This window comes from Botryllus schlosseri, chromosome 2, assembly GCF_051294905.1.
Source record: "Botryllus schlosseri isolate E-star chromosome 2, Bs_hap1, whole genome shotgun sequence".
NCBI classification, from domain to species: domain Eukaryota; kingdom Metazoa; phylum Chordata; class Ascidiacea; order Stolidobranchia; family Styelidae; genus Botryllus; species Botryllus schlosseri.
Window position 1 is genome coordinate 6,062,221 of NC_137237.1, and position 21,516 is coordinate 6,083,736.

At 39.7% G+C, this 21,516-nt stretch overlaps 1 protein-coding gene across 1 annotated transcript; it reads right to left on the reverse strand.

Annotated features, from left to right (window-relative positions):
• Nucleotides 1–4,630: 4,630 nt before the first annotated feature.
• Nucleotides 4,631–10,675, reverse strand: LOC145433172 (uncharacterized). The gene is made up of 4 exons (XM_080310127.1): nucleotides 10,346–10,675; nucleotides 6,094–6,166; nucleotides 5,499–5,616; nucleotides 4,631–4,831 (listed from the first exon to the last, which is right to left on the reverse strand). The coding sequence occupies exons 1-4, from the start codon at nucleotides 10,510–10,512 to the stop codon at nucleotides 4,794–4,796; spliced, it is 396 nt and encodes a 131-aa protein (XP_080166253.1). The 5' UTR covers nucleotides 10,513–10,675; the 3' UTR covers nucleotides 4,631–4,793.
• Between the last annotated feature and the right edge of the window lie 10,841 nt (nucleotides 10,676–21,516).

The following is a 21,516-nucleotide window of genomic DNA, read 5'->3' on the forward strand; positions in this document are numbered from 1 at the left end:
ATGTCATGACGTAATCATGCCTCATACTACGAAAAGGCAACTTGACTTGAATTTTGACTTGACTCGTGACTTGACTTGACTTGACTCGACTTGACTCGAGTCATCTCCAAAAATCGAGTGACTTGACTTGACTCGAGTCACCTTCGAAAACCGATTGACGTGACTTGACTCGAGTCAAAATGTGCAATGACTCGAAATGACTCGTGACTCGAAGGTAGTGACTTGATCCCAACACTGGGAGAAGCATGGAATGATTTTATACCTTCTCAAAAGCAACTATTATAGTTGTCGGCAAAATCATACCAGTCCAAGGAATCAAAGTTTCCCAGCCGTCGTTCACAAAATCATAAATATAAATTCAATGTGCACCATACAATGTCCGTGGGATGCTGTCAAGATATCATGGCATCTGACTTTGCAGTGTTCATTCTAAATAGCTTATCTATCCTAGGGTTACCATATTTGGTAAATCTGAATAGAGGACACATTTTCAAAATTTTCAGACTTACAATACCGGACAAAAATCTGGAAAAATTGGTAAATTTTCTCCGATTCAACTTTCCGGCTCAACTCACGATATATCCAATTTCTATAGAACTTAAATTTTTAAAAAGAGGACAAATTCTCAAAAAAGAGGACATTGGGGCGTCCTCCGTGGCCACTTTCGAAAAAGTCAAAAAAGAGGACAAATACTCTTAAAACGGGACGTATGGTAACCCTCATCTATCCGAAAGGTATAGCCTGCTGTGTACAGCCTGGGTAGTTTTGCTCGTGCAAAACATAATTTTCGCAAGGTTTGTTGCCACGTTCAAAAATAATGTCGTAATGACATCAACGTCCCAAACTGATTGCGAGTAGCTTTTGCTCTCTGCTTAGTGCTTATAGCAGGGGCGGTCAACTTCTTCAATCGGCGGGCCGGATATAGGAAAATTAAGTAGGCCTACTTGACGGGCCGGATTGCTAAATCGATTTATTCGCCCATTTATCCACATATACAAGGAATAAATCGTATTTCATGACTGTATTTTTAACGACAGCAACGCCACTTCACCGCCATTTTTAGCCGATAATGACGAAGACATTGTGGATTTGAGAATCCAGGCGCCACCGTGTCTGGTTCTCTCTGATCAATCAACGCACGGTGCAATCCTTAAATAAGATTTCAAGGCGTTCGATAAGTCCAGTGCGCCAAATTTACAAAGAAATCAATTCATTAGCGTTGAGTATAGGTGACGAGATAGCGTCGTTGTTCAACTGTATGGCCTAATTAATCTCGATATTGAATTCATGCGGCCTGCGTCCTCTACGAAATTTGAATAGTGGCCCGTTTTGACTTGACAACCATCTGGCATAAGCGGTGTCTTACAAAAGCCTAGAAGTGGGCCGTGCTACTTGTCGGCAGTTACGGAATCAAAAATAAGAACTATCAGCCTGGTGTAAATGACCAGTGTAGTCGACAAACACAATGATTGCCACAAACGACATTACGGTTGAGTACATTGTAAATGCCGATAATGTAAGTCTTCTCGCTTCGACGAACTTACGCGTAAGCTTCGCTCTCGCACCCTGCGCATACACGCATATGATAACACACTGTCACTAAAATTGGACCTAGTAAGCAAGTTGTGGGGAATCTCGGCAGACTGACGCCGCGGGCCACATTATCATATAAGACGGAAAACAGTCCGCGGACCGGACAAAATCCTTTCGCGGACCGGATCCGGCCCGCGGGCCGTATGTTGCCCGCCCCTGGCTTATAGCATAGCATGTCCGATCGTCCATCTAATGTGCATAATCGAGAGTACAGTGAGACTACAAATTAAATTAATGGCTTTGTTATCGGAGTATCGATTGACCAGATGCTAACGAAACGGTTCTCAAAGTTTTTGAATACAATTACATAACAGTCTGCTTGCAATATTTTGAATGGCCCACGGTAAATCAAAAATAGAAGGGACGCATAATGATTAATCTTAGGTCATGTTCATTCTACACGGTACTATTCGTGAGATTCTCGCCCCTCGCTTGTTCGTCATAATTTCAGATTTCTCAGCCCGTTTTGGCGCGGAAATGGTCATCGCGCCGACGACTACAAGTCCCGCTCTCGCATGCTGCTACAAGGAATATAGCGCTCTCTCGTAATTTTGAATACAGTTAGATTCATTCATGTATATTATGTTTATTTTTACGTAAGCGCATGGCACTAAATCGCGCCCCGCGCGAAGAAAAATTAAAAGTTTAATAATTCTGAAAGTGCCCGCAAATACTGTGATTTGGCGCTTCTTCGATATACCCCCGAGATCAAAATATATAAACGGAAAAATAAATTCTTTTTTCGTGTTCGGTACGAAATATTAGGGTTTGAAGTGGGTTAGGGTTAGGGTATCCCAATATTAGGGTTGTGGGTGAGAGATATTAAGGTTAGGGGATGACATATATTAGGGCTGTGTTAATGACGTATATTAGGGTTGGGCGTGAGGGATATTAGGGTTGGGGGTGATAGAATCCCCGAACTAACGTCCGAAACCACCCACTCACAACCCTAATATTACTCAACCACAAATCTAATGTCTCCCACCCCCAACCCTTATATTGGAATGCCCTAACCAATACCCTAACCCACTTCCAGCCCTAATATCCAGCACCCACAACTCCAATCCCAAGAGGAAAAAAGAATATATTTTTCTGTTCATAAATTTTGATCTCGGGGGTATATCGAAGAAGCGCCGAAATATTTATGTCCCCGTCTTTCTTCTGGCTAGTTATAAGTTTTTGGAAGGTGCTTCTCGGTCCCAGAAAATTGTTTCCCGTACCTCGAAATGACAACTTAACCCAGTTTTGTAAACCACTGAACTAACATCTTCATATGAAGGAAGGAGGAAAACTGCGGTCAGCTACAAGACTTTTGTTGCGACTCCACACAATTTCGTAAAAGTACCGTATATGCTCATACTACATACTATAAAACTGAATTTGTGTAAAGTGTGAATCTCCCACTACGTGAAGTCGACTTATCGATGATTTATAATAATCAGTGTATTCTCATTATACCCGATGACGTCGCACTTCCGCAAAAATTGCGACACATTCAATAGATATATATTTGTGATGTTATATATAGGCCTACTCACTAGTTGCCATTACACAAAAGCGCTTTTTATAGTTTCTCTTGAGAATCACATTCTGGTATCTGATAACAAGTTGTCCACTGTCCAGTATGAAACAGATTCTTAATATATCGGCGAATATTTTAAGAGAATCCTGTCCGTATCTACTGAACATGAAGAAGGAGTAATCTATACCGATTCCCAGTATAACTAATTACAAATAGTCCATCATCATGTAACCCAATATACTGTAGCCACTCGATTGCCTCTCCCAGCTCTAAGATTTTTATACCAACTGCATGGCACAGAGCGTGTTTTTATGGGTATGAGCACGATGTAAAATTTTTAAACAGCTCCTTGTATTGCTATTCGACAGAGGTGGTCCGAGTAGGCATCGTCTGTACTCAAGTAGATGTAGAAGTAACATCAGAAACAGCTTTGCCTAGAAAACTTGACACTCTAAAGTAGAAGTTAAAAGAATCTAAAATCATAACTCCTTGAGTAAGAGGTGTAAGTAGGGTTGCATTTAAAACAAAAATCAATACAAAACAAACATGTTTAAAAAAAGGCCTTTATTGAAAACATGTTTTTTTTAGGCCATGTCGTCACGAATTTTCAAGTGTGACGCCATAGTGGATTTACATTGACAATTGAAAATATAAGGTAAATATAGCTCCTTTGACGAAATATCTCTACTGCTAATGTTCAACCGACTATTTTGCGGGTTCCAACCATCCCATATCGATATACGTCGGCAATATCGGGTGGTAATTGTCAGTAGGCTCATACAACATGTTTTTTGGAAAGTATTTGCACAATTATGACATCATTTTACAACTTAAAAAAACACATTTTTTTTAAAAGGCCTTTTTTAAAACACTGTTTAAAACATGTTTTGAACAAAGTGTTTTAAAACAACGTTTGTTTTAAATGCAACCCTAAGTGTAAGTATAAACAAAATTGCTTTAGTACTTCGAAAAACAAGAAGTTTTCGTCAGCGATCACCTCTGCTATTCAAATTATATTCATGTATGCATAATGCCATCTGGGGAAGTATCTATATTTAGTGGTGGAAGGGGGTAATTTATTTCCAATGCAAAAAATACATTTTTTTTGAATAATTGACAAACGTGTACTGCATTCTCGTTGAAAGCACATACATGTATCTAATGATTAAGTGATCAAAAAACGTTCAAATGAGAATTATGAATAGCGACATTTTATGTTGAGCGAAAAATATCGTGTGGTTCTCACAGGGAAAAAAACATTCTGCCGCAATCTTCTTTTGACTTCTTGCCGTTCGTCCAATGTAACGTCACTCCTCGTTTGCATCGGTTTTTATACGGAATTTGAAAACGGAAACACCTTCGGGCCCGCATAGTACGCAATTCACGCGGTCCAGAGGACTTCATTTATTTTTCATCCGCACCAGTGCGTACCATCCCACAGGTTCAAAAGCACTGATATGGGATACGTGTCTTGATTCGCTGGAGTTGAACTGCCGGGAGTACAGCCACTGCACATTGCACCGCTGTATTCAAATTTATCATTCTGTTTCATTTCATCGATACGAATGCTATATAATATAGAGTGGTAAACTGAGATTTGTCTCTTTAATACTATAAACAGCATTGTATCACAATCACATCTTGACGTAGCCTACTCCTTGTCAGTCGCTTAGTTGTTTCATTCATCTGCGTGATTTGAAGATATCTGCGTCCAACCTGGGAATGCAACAGATCAAACTGAGTTACGAGTATAGGGCTGCATGGGTAGGGTTGAGCTACTGAATGATGTGATTACAAGTCTAATGTCCAAGGACTGCGTATTCTGACGTCACAGCAGTACTAATGAGTAATGACTAGAAATGCTCGTATATATATTTTGCGGCCACAATGTTGCCAGTTGCATGTGGCTCAAAATAATTGCGTATTTCTGAGTCATGACTTTGCGCTTTGGGACCAATGTGAGGGTAACTTGACAGAAATGTCGTCCCATGAATATTCGCAATCTTGTGTTACATGCTTCCCGTGAAGAGATACGGCTACCCTGCTCAATGCCTGTTACGTCGGATTTGGTGATGGGATTGTTGATAAAGTTATTTTCAATTCTCAGCTAGTTGCTGACGATTATCCCTGACGAGTGTCAGCCGTCAATATTAGGGCCATAATTTCTATATGAATTGAATACGTTATTCAATTATAATTAAAGTATTGAAAATGAATTCACATTTGATGATCGACTCGGATTATAATTCTAGATTCGCTGTCCCCATTCCTATAATATCACCTCATTAAGTATGCCTATGGCTTTGTAAGTCAATTTGTATATGGTGTGTAAATCTGAGCCAAACTCCACCAATAACATGCCAAATAATAATTCATAACCAACGTCCGATGTCCAATAGCGCATTGAGGTCGCTAACGGCATCTTCTGCGTCGGTGTCTGCTACTTGATCTGACATTTTGCGAATTAATTTTTCGACATAGTCATCGTACGATTCAGAGTCCTGCAATGAAAATTAATGTAAGTAAAACACTTTTGGGGCCACTATCTTTTAGATCTCTAATTCTCTATTAAGAAATCTCTATACACGATTCGATCCCTAGAAGACGCATTTATACTGTCCACTGAACACGCGATTTCACATGAACAATGAACATGACATAGAATAGGCAGGGCGCAAAAGGCCTCAGCTACCGATAAGCACCCCGTCCCCCCATAAACATACATGCGTGCACTTTTTGGCCTTAAAACTGATGTAAACAAGACTTTAAATTAAATAGGGCAGAAATTCACGACAGGATTTCGCGACGAAAATTGTATCAGAACGGAACACAGGAGTGGAAGACGAGCTTCTGGTCCAAATATTCGTTCGGTATATCAGTATACAAGATGCTCTTAAATCTCATGAACTATACTTTGTAATATCGTAACCCAACGATAAAAAATCACTATATATTTCAGTGCGCTTTGCAGTGATTACCTTTTCCCTCAACTCTTTCAGCGCGTCGAAGAACTCTTGGTCTCCAAACATCGTTGCTGCTTTTACCAATGCTCTACACATAGTATAAAAGCCAGCATAAAAGTAAGACAATAATATAAACTGTAAGGATTTCAAACTGTGGGTGGGGTGCTTATCCAGTAGTAAGCGATCGACGCAATCGCTGATCAATCAATTGTATACGTAATTTGTGAATGGATTTAGAAACAAGCAGTGGCGGCTCGTGACAATATCGGGTGGTGGGGCAAGGGCTGCGAGCGACTTTTATCAACATGACGTCACAATGGCGTTTTCCAACGTAAAAAAGTAACTTTATGATGGTCACATGAATTTCCCGACAACAGTGATTTTAACGTAGGTGCCGCGAGAGGTTTGCCGGTGAGCCGTGACTTGAAGTGTGGTAACAAATGTTTTATTCATTTATTTTTAATCCAAGGATTATTTTACAAAATGTACGTGAACTAACAATCGTCCCTATGCCACGAATCAAGTATCAGGTCATCCTTAGTAGCATGCGTTTTGATTTCATGGTAGAGTTATAGATTACGCAAATCGATAGACCCTAAAATCCGACCGTCACCCCAAATTCGAAATCCGGATCCAGTCCGGCCAGGTAAAAAAACATTGAAATCCTGCTCCGGCTCCTGAACCGGACTGTGGCCATCTCTGGTTACGACCAGGTGATAATAGGCAACCAAAGCGGAGGCACCCGGCGTACGATTGGATCAATAGACTGGACAACTTCTAGACCTCTCATTTTTGCTCTAAAGGCAACTGCGTAAACTACGTACGGAATAAAGATTCGATACGATTCATGTTCGCACTTGACTTGACCTGACTAATTCCAATGACTAGAACTCGAGAGATTGCGTAAGCCTAACTGGAAAGGTCAACGAGTTCGGACACATACGCAATTGTTATCTCATAGATTGGGCCTGTCATATTGAATCCAGAACATCAATTTGAATGGTCTTTGAAGAACTAAGGACAGCAGCCTCGGAACTTCGGTCTCGGAACAACGTAGGACATTTTGGCCTTGAAACTGGAGACTGTGACACAACACATACGGCTTACTGTCTATAAGTCTGCTGCGAAATCGCCGTTGGAAAATATATTAATCAATAAATACATGAATAAAAGCCGTAACTTAGTATACTGTTACAAGAAATCATCGAGAAGTAGCATACGCAATCTCATAACCCATTCCGGTATGGTACACTGTCAAAATCAATGCAAACAGACGAACACCTAACTTTGAGTAAAATAGATCGAGGAATAGGCTGATCGAATGATCAGCTGTTAGCCGACATCGAAAATGAAATAGCTATCGCAATTGACAGGGGATTGTAAGCAAATGGTTTGAAGGCCACAATTTCACAGTGAAATGGACATTGGCGAACATAAAATTATGTGAATATTTGAATGCAAACCGAGAATCTTGGTTAGCTGTTTCATGCGATCATCGAGATATACCATTGGAAATATCATCACCGATCTCGTTATGGAACGCAGACTATATAGATTAGCACAGACCGACACCGGCTTTTGCGTGAGATCCACAATGACATAGGTAGGCTAAGTATCAGATCAGCGCGCATCTCTACCATACTCGACCTCGAAAACCAAATAACTGCCTCAATCATTGAGTGTCAACTTTAAGACTTGGCACCGTGTTCGATACTAAAGTCAAGACATACCGTGTGAAAGCTCATGACAGATCTAGGTATGGAACATCGTTAAAATCAATAGAGACAAATAACGGCTTTTGCGTAAATTTGTTGGCGATAAATGAAGAGTCAGCTCTTACTCGACTTTGGAAACGAAATTACCACCCACATAGTTCAGTGACAAACTTAAAACTTGTTACAGCGGTCGATACTAACACTTACCGTGCCAAATGTCATGACCGATCTCGGTATAGAACATCGTCAAAATCAATGGAGACCAATACCGGCTTTTGAGTAAAATCTGTTTGCTGTACTATGTACATGATAGATCAGCACACACTGAACTTCGGAAACGGAATTACTACCATTATCTTTAAGTAACAAGCCTGAAACTTGGAGCAGTGTTAAATACTACCTTCACGACATATCATACCAAGTTTCAAGAATTATCATGGTGCGAAACACTGTCAAAATCGACCTATTCCAGCAAAGGTCGACTCAACGCATATTACGGTAACCGAGTTCAGATATAGATACGATTGTTACATCACACCTTAAGGGCGAGTAGGCATATTTGCCCCGGTTGCTCGGCCATTTTACGAATAGGAGAGAGTAAATCACCGTTTCTTTATTGTGCGCGGCTTTGAGAGAATAGATAGTGGAAGCTTGTTATGAGCGCTACCGGGCAAGCCCCGGCTAGGCATTCACAAAGCGAAAACACAGAAGAGAATTCGATTTTCGCAGAGACTTCGCTATGTATGGGCGTTTGCAAGCGAAAGCACAAGAAGAACGCGGGTTTCGCTGTGATCTCGGTATATATTGATTGCTGTGCGTCTATAAATGGTTAAATTGTTATTGAACAGAATTTTAGGTGGGGCAATGCCCCAGTTGCCCTATAGGACGAGCCGCCACTGGAAACAAGCCATGTCATAATTTAGTTGTGGCTTTATCTCGTATAAGCATTAGGAATGAAAAAGTTCTTACGACATCACAAAAGCTGTTTCCTCTCGACCTTCGAAATATCAGTGTCGGATCGTTCTAACGTCAAAATAAACGTTTGGCCGTTAGACCGTCAGCGTCATTAGTTCGTAACTGTCACTTCATCGGACGACTTTCTCGATTGAATGCTATGGCCATGGACATTTGTTTTGTCGTAAAACGAGCGAATGCATGGCTGGGGGCCTACAATAACTTCAGTTTGCATTTGCATATATTTAAAATTTTTAATGATCAATTGCATCCATCGCATAAGACGGTATCTATATAATATTTAATTCGTTATCTGTTCATTTTTTGTGATTGGTTATTAGTAGGGCGATTTTTCTTTTGACATGTCGAAAAAATTCAAAATTAGGTCAAAATTGTAGTGTTAAGTCAAAAAATGTCAAAATTGTTTACAAAGTTAAAACTTTTTTGCAACCTGCATTTGCTTTGTATCGTAGATTTTGCGATGTCGGTGAACTTATCATTTGACGGCCCATTGTCTGCTCATTGTGAATCGTAAACATTCAAATGAAACAAATAGGTTGAAATGGTGTTATGCTGAAAGTACCGCAATATCCTAACTGAAGCAAGACTGCGTGGGCATTGTATGGTTCTTATATCAAGAAGCGCATGATGAAAAATTGTGATGTAGACACCATTGCCAGAATGAAGCAACACGGTGTGAATGTCCTTTCTCCATTCTTGGCAAGCTACTTAGTAAGGACAGACACTTTCTACCCGAGAATATAGGAAAGTATCTTTCGTTGTACTACAACAAATTCTAATTATTTCTACCATAATACGACATGTAGCTACTGGAATTCTTCATAGGGACAGATATCGTTAAAATAAAGTTTTTTCATGTAAAAATGTGTCAGTTTTTGAGTCAAAAAAGTTTTTTTAGGCCAAACTACTTCGCAGACAGTTCCAACCAGAAATGAAGAAAAGTAGTACAAATTTAACATTATGTGGGGGAAATACCTAATTTGCATACGATAGGTCAAAATTTGGTCAAAATTAAGTTTTCAAGGTAAAAAAATATTAAAATTTTGATTTTTTCTATCAAAAGCTCCCGTAGTTTAGGACAAAAATATCCCCCTAGGCATCAGAACTGAAAAAGTTCTTATGACATCACAAAATCTGTTTCCTCTTGACCTTCGAAATATCAGTGTCAGATCGTTCTCGATTGGAGGCCATGGACACGTGTTCTTGCGTAAAACGCGCGAATGCATGGCCGAGGCCTACAATAACATCAGTTTGCTTATATTCAAATGATCGAGTGCATCCCTCGTATTAGAATGTCTCTACATAATATTTAATTCGTTATCTATTCATTTTTATGATTGGTTATCAGTATATTTTCACTGAAGACATTCGTTCTTCAAGAAAAAGACGATTTATATTTGCAATGGGCGGTTATTAACTACTTTTATTTTACATATAAGATTAATTCACACCCATAAAAGGTATATAAATGCCGATTGGCGGTCGCGTGGAAATTTCAAGTATATAATTTAAAAGGGGCTAGAAGCTCTCTGTTCTACCACGTACTCACTCTATGCCAATATACTAAGTTTACTCACGGATGCTTCTGTACGAATTTTCCGGCCCTCTTCACCATCTCGCCCAGTGTGCTGAGCAAAAATGCATTGCTACCTTGCGTCAAGAGAGCGACAACCGCTACGATAACAAATGTGACTTTGGAATTCATCTGATAAATCGAAGGAATTGATTCATGACTTGCGATCATCACGCGAATAATTTTTTCATAGCGCCTAATCTTGGTGATAGCGTTGAGGAATACTGGTACAGGTACATTGAAAGGTACACCAAACTTTGCCCGGTAGGTGGCACATCAATACCAACGTCGGGTCCGGCGAAAGTCAAATATATCATGTTCCTTCATGGAAAAGATACGTTCACGTGAGGAACACTGACCGCGTACCCCGTATGGCAATGGCGCTTACAATAAAAACCAGCTGATTTGAATTCGACTTATATGCGCCGAATGGTCCTTTGTGAACTCTGGCTTACAATTGACAATCGTTCCTCGAATTTTCTAGAATACAGCTGCGGAAAATCCATTGTGTATTGTATTTGGCAGGGCGATTGTTACTGTTGTCGGTATTCGTTCATTCGCGCGTTGTAATCATTGTCAAATGCTCCTGATATCGATAATAGGGAATATATCATGCATCCTGTGCCAGACAGACTTGGACAACTAGAAAACTTTCAGCCTTTCCAAATCAGATTAGAATTAGAATTAGAGCTACACAATTTTTCATAATTAGATTAGAATTAGAATTAGAGCTACACAATTTTTCCAAATTAGATTGTAATTAGAATTAAAACTACACAGCTTTTTCCAAATTAAAATTAGATTATAATTAGAATTATTGAATTCGCAAAAAAATTGGAAACTGAATGAAATTGTGAATGAGAAAGGAATACGGCAAAAATCAAGTTCAGTTCATATCAAATCACGGTACGTTCCCATAAGCATGAGAATGGTTAACGTCTGTTCACCAAGCTTGGCTCGTTTTGCACTCACCAGGGGTCACTAAGACGCGGGCCACATGCGGCCGGCGATCTGATTTGTGATTTTGGAAGAATGCGAAGTAAAGCATTATGAAATGCTGAAATTGATTTCAGTTTCAAATTTTTATTGCTGTTATTTCAAAATATGCTTTTCGCCTGTGCCCAACTAGACTAGCTGAAACGACTTCGGAGTTGTACCAACACATGGCTATTATTCGTCACAATTACTTCTATGATTGTAAGTACGGTGTAAGCATAGTGTCCTATATGGTGTCGACACAAGCAAATCTCACGCCTCAGTGAAATTGTATCACGTCACAATTTCCATTTGGCTACAGGCAATTTGACGGTCATTTTTGACCGGCTTGCCGGGCTTTAAATTTGGTGAAACGGGTATCAATCGAAAGCTTACTCTGCACTGATTACCAAAATATAAATTTTATTCCGCTCGTGGCCCTGGAACTCCCACAATCAGCCTCTAATTTTTTATTGTTATGGAGATTGGCATTGAGACGCAACAATGCTGAACAATGCTGTCTAGCTCTTTTTCTCTTGAGCTACTCTCTCGTTTCGCCAGACAGCATTGTTGCGTCCCAATGCCAATCTCCATAACAATGATAAATTTGAGGCTGATTGTGGGAGTTCCAGGGCCACGAGCGGAATAAAATTTATATTTTCGTAATCAGTGGAGAGTAAGCTTTCGATTGATACCTGTTTTACCAAATTTAATGCTATGCAAGCCGGTCAAAAATGACCGTCAAATTGCCTGTAGCCAAATGGAAATTGTGACGTGATACAATTTCACTGAGGTGTGAGATTTGCCTGTGTCGACACCATATAGGACACTATGGTGTAAGTATAATGCGATATTGGCTTGGCACTGGATTTCCCTGCGCGAGAGGGTATTCTTGTAAACTCGCTGCAAAATGCCGCGGACAACACGGTATTTTCAGAAAAACGATAAATTAGATTATAATTAGAATTAGAGCATAAAAACATTTCACAAATTAGATTAGAATTAGAATACTGGCATTTCACTCTAATTTAGTGGAATTAGACAACTAGAATTATCTAGTTGTCCAAGTCTGGTGCCAAATATATGAGTTGGTATCACCAAGGGTATCACAAAGAGCACTATACATTCATTCGACGAGAGCTATATGAATTACTACAGGGGGGCTGTCTTCCAAACCGCCCAAGCGAGGGGAAGAGCTCAAATGGGGCCCAGAATTATTTCGTGAATGATAATAAATCACAGAGTATTCTTTCGAAAATTTGTGTAACTTTCTTCAAAATTTTATTTTGCGGTACACGTGATTTAATGTTGCCATATATCTTGATTACTGGATAGCTTTCCTACAAAAAGAAAATAGGCATGATTTATAGAATGGGCATTTCGGAGTCGACCATCACCGCGCCACGACCCACCAAGACATTGACGTTTTAGGCCATGTAACATGTGACTCCGAGAAGTGTGCACGGAGGATCGGCAGCGAGAAAACGTTGGCCGAAAAGGACTGCCCTTATGCTGACCGAAACCTTCGATTTATATGTACGTACATAAAGTTTAATTTCCCATGGGCGCCTAAATGGCCAGCGCCGGATGTCCCTGTCCTAGCAATCTGAACCCCCCAAGACAAATGTCATACCGCAGAGAAACATTATTTGCCAGTGAAGCAATACTAATTTGAATTCGTGTGCGTCTTTTAGCTTAGTACGTTTGGGCGATTTCAAAATATTTTGACATAGCAGACAGGAAGTTACGAAATAACATCATGTACCGAAAGCATTATACCAACGGGCCCACCCTGACTACGTTGGCAAATAGAGGATAAAAAAAATTTATAGCAATATTATGCAATTCTCGATATTATATATAGACCTATTGAAACATGAATTACAAAACAATTTCGCGCTTGGAGCGATTAGTTGATATAAACTTACTCACTAAAGACAATAACAAATGTCGCTCACAAAGTCGCGGTTAAAACGTATAACGTGATGGTGGGCGAAGTCCCCAGAAGTTTGATTTGTCACCCTATTGGGAGCCCAAGAAAAGAAAAAGAAATTGGGGGGGAGTGCTGTTTCGGCCCTGCCGTTCATACAATATAGGCTCTTTCAGTATGTCTTCATATGCCATTTCAGGCATGATATTTCGGACTTTTGTTATTTCAACCCAAGATATTGCCTATGTGATATGGTAACACACACAAATATCAAACATGTCCAGTGTCCATTGCCTTTTCCGTAACCCGTTAATTCAAAGCCACAACCCGAACTATATTACTCTAACTAACATAACCCGAACCCTGTAAATCTAATACTCCATTTCTAACAGCAAACCCACCGAAGCCTGTCGAAGCGAAAAAAACTCTGTCCGTGTTTTACGTGGTCAAGGCTTTGTCACCGACCCGCGTCGACAGATGTTTCAAAATCGACCTGACTACCCATCGCGTCGATGATATATCGCGGAAGGATCATTGTTATGTTATGAATGTTCGATAGGACAGGCGTCACATATTGCAAGTTTATCACACGGCGATGAATCGGGTTCACATTCAAAATAGCGGTACTACTAAAATATGCTGAAGGTTCGAGTCCAAACCGGTACGACTACAGAATACCTTATACCAACTGTTAGGTTAGCGTACAGTCAACGCCATTCGATCTACATAAGCGGTATCTTACAAAACCCAAGAAGGTAAATGGGCCGTGTTATATGTAGGCAGCTCGGGAAATCCGAATATGATTGTCAAGCGTGGTGTAAAATGACCACCAAGCAACACGAGCCCTTAACGTAATCCCGGTCCTAACATGACATTACCCCGAACCCTAACGCCAACCAAGTGGAATCCAAGCTAACCCTCCACTCAATTTGAAATTGAATTATATTAAAGAACTGGTGTGGCTAACATCCAGTGTGCAGTTAGGGCCAACAGCAACATAGCTCGTAGGAAATGAGACGGGCCAAATTCAGCAGCGATCCTGTAATACTGTATGTTGCTACAGGCCTTTCTGAAGTGTCGTGAACTCAGAGATGGACTCTACCTAACCCTACATGTTTGTGACGTTTTCGACACGCTTCATTTCATTCAAGAAATTTTATTTCATATGTTTGCGAAGTTTTGATCGAACTCACGATGCGCAATTAATTAAAATTCTGTCGCCATACATAAATATACCTTGTGCACCTAAGTTAATGAGCCCAATCCACCACACATGAACACTCCCGGGTGACGATGTTTTCCATATAATAAATATACCACCGTAGTATTAGGGTGAGTGTATGGTATAACGGAAGTATAAGGTTACCTACTAACGCTATAATTTTAGGCTGAAGCCCCCATTATCCTTCCCTAAGGTGTGTCATTTTGTGCTTGAATGGACGTGACTAAAACTTGTCCATCCTCGCGCGCAAGGCACGCGCGGTCGTGCGAATATGTATGTCATGAATATCTCCTTGATCTATCTTTATCCTAGGGTTTGTTGTTAATCACTGTGACGTCATATGTGCGACACTTTACTCTAAATATAGATCAATTATGCTATAATTATCGGATTCGTAACTAACTTCATTAGATTCCAACCACCACTTGTGCAGATTTGCGCAATACGAACCCGGTGTATCTATAGATAAAAGCAGCAAGTATTGAACCCTATTCTGAACACATAGTAATTGTAATGTCGCAATATTCATATTGATGACAAGTATGGATTTCGTTGTGATGCTCGATAAAATGAATGTGGACTCGGACCGGATATGACTCTCTCTATATATTAGGGGTTCACACAGAACCTTTCAAAAAGGTTCGCGTTCACACGAACCTGAAGCTTTCAAAGGTTCACACCATCCCCATATCAATGTAGAAATCGGTTGAACTTTTATTATTTCAAAGTGAATTTCTCTGCAAATATGTGGTCAAGTGTGAAAAATCGATTACTTTTGAACCAGTGCTGAAAATCTTTTTCCACAGAGATAGGTGGTGGCGAATGTATTATTAACGAGTAACGCTTCCGACGACACCTTTGGGTATGATCGCAATTCGCAACATACATGGCTCCAAAATTGAGAACTGAACATGAACATATCACGCCCAGCCTATAGTCATTTCCTTCTACCAGCTCATCTTGAAGCTATTCTGGAAAATCTATTCCTTCGCTAGGTTTCAATCGCTTTATTTGGTCGGATAAGCAAGGAAAACTTCATGAATTTCTATTTCAAACGACTGTTCACTAATTTGCTGGGACTGACAACATCAAACCCCAAATGTTTCGCGAACATTTTCGAAGTCAGCTTGATTGACCTCACTACTCCAACTTTTTATTTTTATTCACAAATCCCAATCTCTAAACAGCAATATGTTTGTATAAGTATTGGCAATTTGGCAATTGAAATGAATTTGCACAGCAGGATATTTCATCCCATACGGTCATTGTGTTGATGTTAGTCCTAAAGTCTTAGCAGTTATGAAGCAAACGGCCTCGTGATTTTCCTAGTTTTGAACCTTACAAATTAGGTTATCACTCATTTTACAAATTTTGAGGTTTCATGGATCCCCTGAGAATGCTTCGCGAACCCCGGTTGAGAACCACTGCTCTATATCAATAACCGGACGCATAGATTCGAATAGGAAATCTCTGATATATGTATTCAAGCAATATAGCTCGTAATCATCTATAACATCATTTATACCTCACGGAACTTTTATGTTTGGCTATCCATAATCGCGAAATTCGCGCGAGGATATAGCATGTCATGGTTTCGCAAACTTATTTTACCTCGCTAATACCTTTTTCACATTCAGTATCGTTTTCGGCTACACACGAGCGACGTGCTATGATAGGAATACGGTTATCGAATGTAGAATCTGCATTCCAAGGAGTGTTGTAGCGTGGCTAAGAATTTCCAGAGAATAGCTATATCACGTTGCGGTATGGATATTAATCACCAAACATATGTGTTTAGTGCACGTGGTTTCATTACACACGAATCTGTCTATGAATGTGGTGGTGGTTGTTTCAATATCCATGATGCCTCGGCAGCTATGTTCATTTTACACCAAGCCTACACTTTTGCATGAGATTCAGTTTCATCCCATCAGATACTGTTGCATCAAATTCGAAATATTTGTGATCGTAAACTTTCCATATTATTCTAGTTATGCCGGCTGCTCACGCACGATTCGTGATTATTGATTCTGCTTCTTTCGGTTTGTATACACGTGATACAAATATATGATACTTTATCTAATAACTAATAACTAATAATATATGTTTTGTATTTTACTTTACGAACTGAACAAAATCGATCAAACAGAATTTACCAACGGTAGCTATAAGAGATCGCTAACATCGTGGTTTCGCGATTGAACGGAGCTGAATGAAATAATTATTTGAAAAAATGTGACACACATTGCGAAATGGGTCATTATGGAGGGATGATATACATTCGGGAGAACCGCACTATCTTTGCCGTTCTCGCATTTTTTCATTATATCAAGAACCAGTGCATAGCTTAGTCAATTTACCAGATCAGTAGGCACATTTCAACGATGATATGACAATCGATCAACTTATCTTGTTACACCTAAATAAGCGCACGATTGCACCCAATTCAATACAATCAAAAGTATTTAACTGGCAATGACTCGACGATATACCATATTTTTCAACAACTCTAGAATTGCGAGACGTGAATAGCCTACCACATTTCAATAACACAAACAATGCTATGCGTGTAAAGCTGGCTGCTCTTGCTTCTATTTGTGAATTGAAATTCAAATAAGTATCGATACTTATCGTAAGACGGTTTTATCGGCCCCCGTGTGTTTAATTTTTATTGACGGTGTTTTCCTTATATATGAAGCAAGCACAAATACATGTACCCCCTGAAATTATGTCTCCCGAAACTCGACACCATAATATATTATGTTTACTCAATATAGGTCAAGAGCAGAGGTCTGAAACACGTGGCCCGCGGGTCGCATGCGGCCCGCGAGAACAGTTTGTGCGGCCCGCGACGGCATTTTGGGTTTTTAAGTATTCGACAATTTATTCAACTGCCACATATCTTTGTTCGATTTGAGAACTTGGAGTTCACTCAAAAACTACTCGAAAACCAAAAATCTCATGAAACTTCACTATATAACATCACTCAAAAAAGCTATTATGCGGTGGAAGATCGCTGCTATTATGTCACATTTCTAGTTCATGGCGATAAAACACCATCTACTGATGATTCGTGACTGAAAAGTGTGATTTGGACTTCGGCGCAACCGTTCGTTAAATTATTCGAATTCGGACTGGGTTATAATATAAAAATGACTCACTCGAGTTGACGTAAACGTTAAAATCAGAGAAGTACTTGTGACTCGGAACGCCGTGACTTGGTACGACCAAACTATCAAACTCATGGGACATAATAGCATAATATATAAAAAGGTCGTTGCTTGCCTTGCGTAGCGTAAATAGCTTTCTAATCAAGTTCACATGGGATCAATTGGTATTAGGTAGCCCTCATTATGTATAGTCAGGTGATCTTTGGTCTCTTTATCCATGTTATTATCGCCGGTGGCGAGTTAGGTAGTGGTACGCTACACAGCTGTAACACCAATGGAATTCTTCGGTGATTGGACATTTCTACTCAAGGGGTTCTTAACCAGGGATCCGTTGACCATTCCGGGGTACGAATCACCACATCAGGGGGTGCGAGAGGCATTGCGTTATTATAGTCCTTATCCAGAGCTTAAAATCGTTTTGCAAACCAACCCAAAGTGGATTATTTATGGGATAATTTATTCAATTGAAAAATATTCTTCGTGCTACGCACGATCTTACGAGAATAGGCGTTTTGATTTTAATATAGGTACGATCAGAAATTGTATTGAATCTTATTAAAAGCACAAGGGGTTCGATCGCTAAAAAGGTTAAGAAACACTGCTATTACTGTGACATAATAATTATAATATTCAAGTTGTTATTAATTAGTTCCCGTCAAAAGCAAACCTAATGCTGATTCAATTTTACTTTGACTTTGACATGAACAATAGCCTACTTATCAGGACTATTTTAGAAACCCCCGATTAGGCTATACCAATGATTGCCTATATATCATTGGGCTATACTGCTCAAATGCTCTGATGCCAGATCAATATAGTAGTAAATTCTGAAATATTCTACATATAATTGTAACTCGTCAAATGGTCACTAGCTGCAATATTATAACGCGACAGCTTTTACCATGGCATGATGCATATGTCCTCTAGCAAAATGTCTATATCTCATTATTGTGACAAATTATGCCCTGCACAAAATCAATGTTATTTAATTTTTTGAAAGTGTGATTTTTTCATGCTAATCGTGACTAATACAATAGTAAATTACATTTTCACGATGCTTGTGGAATGTCAGTCTCTAAGGTTCCGTCAAAGAGAGCCTATGCTTGGTAATTATACATTGAATACCCCCATTATTGATTGTGCGACCCGCGGCGTCATCAAAAACTAGGAAATTGGCCCGCGAGCACATTTGAGTTTGAGGCCTCTGGTCTAGAGACTATAGATAGAGTAGATAGACAAAAGAACAAAGAACTAGAATGATAAGGGTTAAACTGCACATGATTTTACAAGGACCAGACGAAATCGACGCTGATAAAGATAAAATCTCAATGGGCTGTCCTTTACGCACTCCTGACTACGCCAACGAGATGAGAAATTAGAATCTATAAAAGTGAATTGCAGCAAACTCAAAAAAGAGTTTGGTTTTTAACGTTGGAGGAATGTCACTATTCTCCCCGAATATAATCACTGAATGGATTCGGCCAATTTCCATACAATGGCCACTAAGGAGCTGTCAAGATCAAGAGTCGGATGCGAACCGTCAGATGACACATCGTATGGCTACCTTTGCACCAAGTGAATGTCATGAATTTCCTGTTATTTTTGCTTGCGGCATTGCGTTTTTCGCTCGAAACTGAAAGCAACGAAGAGACAAAACTAAAACACGAGTGCCAAGTTACGATAGGGCTATTCCTGGTTTACGTTCATGATTTGTATTCACGATGTTTCGACAATACATTGGTCATTTTACAGCAGGCAGATATTCCCTCTTATAATGACTTTTAGCACGGACCACTTTCCCGTCGAGTTAAAGGCACTTAATCATGTCAGTTTATTTGCACTGTATTCTACTCTAGGCTATGCCATACTGCGTAAGCCACACCCAATAATCCTTACAGTTAAGTAATTAAACCCCGGATTTATGACCAAACCAAAGCAGTGGATGATCCTGACGTTAAAAAGTAGGAATTTCCATGGTAATCTGCAGATGTTTAAATTCGTGATTGAGAGCCCTATAATCTATACACATTGTCCTCCTGTTGTCACCGACATGATTTTGTCAGACTGAATACCTTTCCAAAACTTTTCTTTGTCGGCTTGAAAATGTATTTATCGTATTATGAATTTTGAAACCATAACACTCATGATTAGGTAGTGAATGATGCGAGACAATAATGTCAGCAACACTTTTGAAATATTAAGCGTAGGCATTTTATTGTGATGGTTGCCAGTGAATTTGGCATGTCGAATTCGGTTCTTGGCCGTCCCTAATCCTAAACATAACCCGAACACATTATACATATCAAGTGTCCGTTGCCCGGCAATTCACCAAGCGCCGAATTCACCGAATTCACGAATCACAACCCAAGCGCATATTAAGGGGATGGTGTGAACGTGAGGTTCACGTTCGCGTTCTGTGTGTGAACCTCGGAAATTTAGAGGTTCGCGTTCACAACAGAACCTTGATAGGTTCTGCACTGTGAACCTTTTTCATATATTACAATTTTCACTTCATTATAACATCTTTGGTTGAAAATTATTGCATTTCAACTGCGGGCCACTCTATGCATGGCGCTGGCAGCATTAAAAATCAACACTAAACGAGCATGCACCTTGACAATCTCAAAAGTTTTACTTGCTTTGTTACAAAAGTTTGCTCGAAATATCCAGCTTTCCGTTTATGAATATTTAGTGACTCTCTGCTGTGAGTTTGACCCGCAATCACACAACATCACGAGCGAAATACATAGTCAGCGAATGATGCTTATCCAACCAATCGATGAGATTGATATCGTTTTCTGATGCAAAAAAATCAAGCAGGCGTACGGGGTCAATCTTGACTTCATATCTTTACTGCATTATTAAAACCAAATCCTTGCGATTGAGGTGTTGTTAATGGGGTAATATCGGTAGCAAGTATAGAAACCCGTTTTACATTCAGCTTAATATCAATGTAGCGATACTCAGACGCCGAATACATTGTCCGGTCTGGCCTAGAACGTTCAGGCGTAAGCTTATGTTCCCTGGTAAGTCCTCATCGAAATTGTTGGCAAAGCGACGGAAGATATTGATTTTATAGGAGTAGGCTATCATATCCTTTGATTGCCTCAGTTGATACATTTAGCGACGTTTAAAACGCCAACATGTACTTCGGTATTGTGGAATGATGTGGCTCGAGTCGTCGCTAGGTATCGTGTACATTAATATAGGCTATCACTTCATTGAAAGATAGGGTTGGAATTAGCAATATGACGTCACGTGACGTCATGAGGTTCACGTTCGTGTTCACACAGAACCTTGCAAAAAGGTTCGCGTTCACACGAACCTGAACCTTTCAGAGGTTCACACCATCCCTAATATTAAGCGAAACATTCATTTTCAAATTTGTTATTATAATATTGATGCATTGCTTTCATAATAATACTAGTTATTCATTTTTATAATTCCAAATCCACCAAGTGCCGAATTCACTGTTAACCATTCCCGTGACGTGCGGTCAGGGGAGGCAAGTGAGGCAGTGTTTCACCTGTCGTCAGGATGAGTAAAAAGAAATTGTGACACCTTCAATGATTATAACACCAATGCTTATGTGCATCTTCCGTCGATGTTCAGGAATGACTAATTTTGAAAATTTTTACATACATAATCACGGAAATCACATATTTTTTGTTCAAAAATATAGCGCGAAAGAAGAGGTGAGGCACAGGCTGGCCAAGGCTCACGTGTGGTAGGGCAAATCATCATAAACAGCTCAGACTTCGTAGTAATAAAGCCAAAACACTAAAACTTCCTCAAAATCGCCAAGGAATGAAAAATCCCGTACTCTGGTCATCGCGTATGTAGGTAATGTTGGCTTGCATAATGAGTCGACAATTGAG

What these genes read in the sequence shown, in the direction of transcription:
- LOC145433172 (XM_080310127.1), bottom strand. Translation starts at nt 10,512, where the DNA reads ATGATCGCAAGTCATGAATCAATTCCTTCGATTTATCAGATGAATTCC. An exon ending in AAATTCGTACAGAAGCATCC is followed by an intron (nt 6,167 to 10,345) that starts GTGAGTAAACTT and finishes TACTATGTGTAG; the next exon opens with AGCATTGGTAAAAGCAGCAA. An exon ending in TGCGCTATTGGACATCGGAC is followed by an intron (nt 4,832 to 5,498) that starts GTTGGTTATGAA and finishes TTGCATTCCCAG; the next exon opens with GTTGGACGCAGATATCTTCA.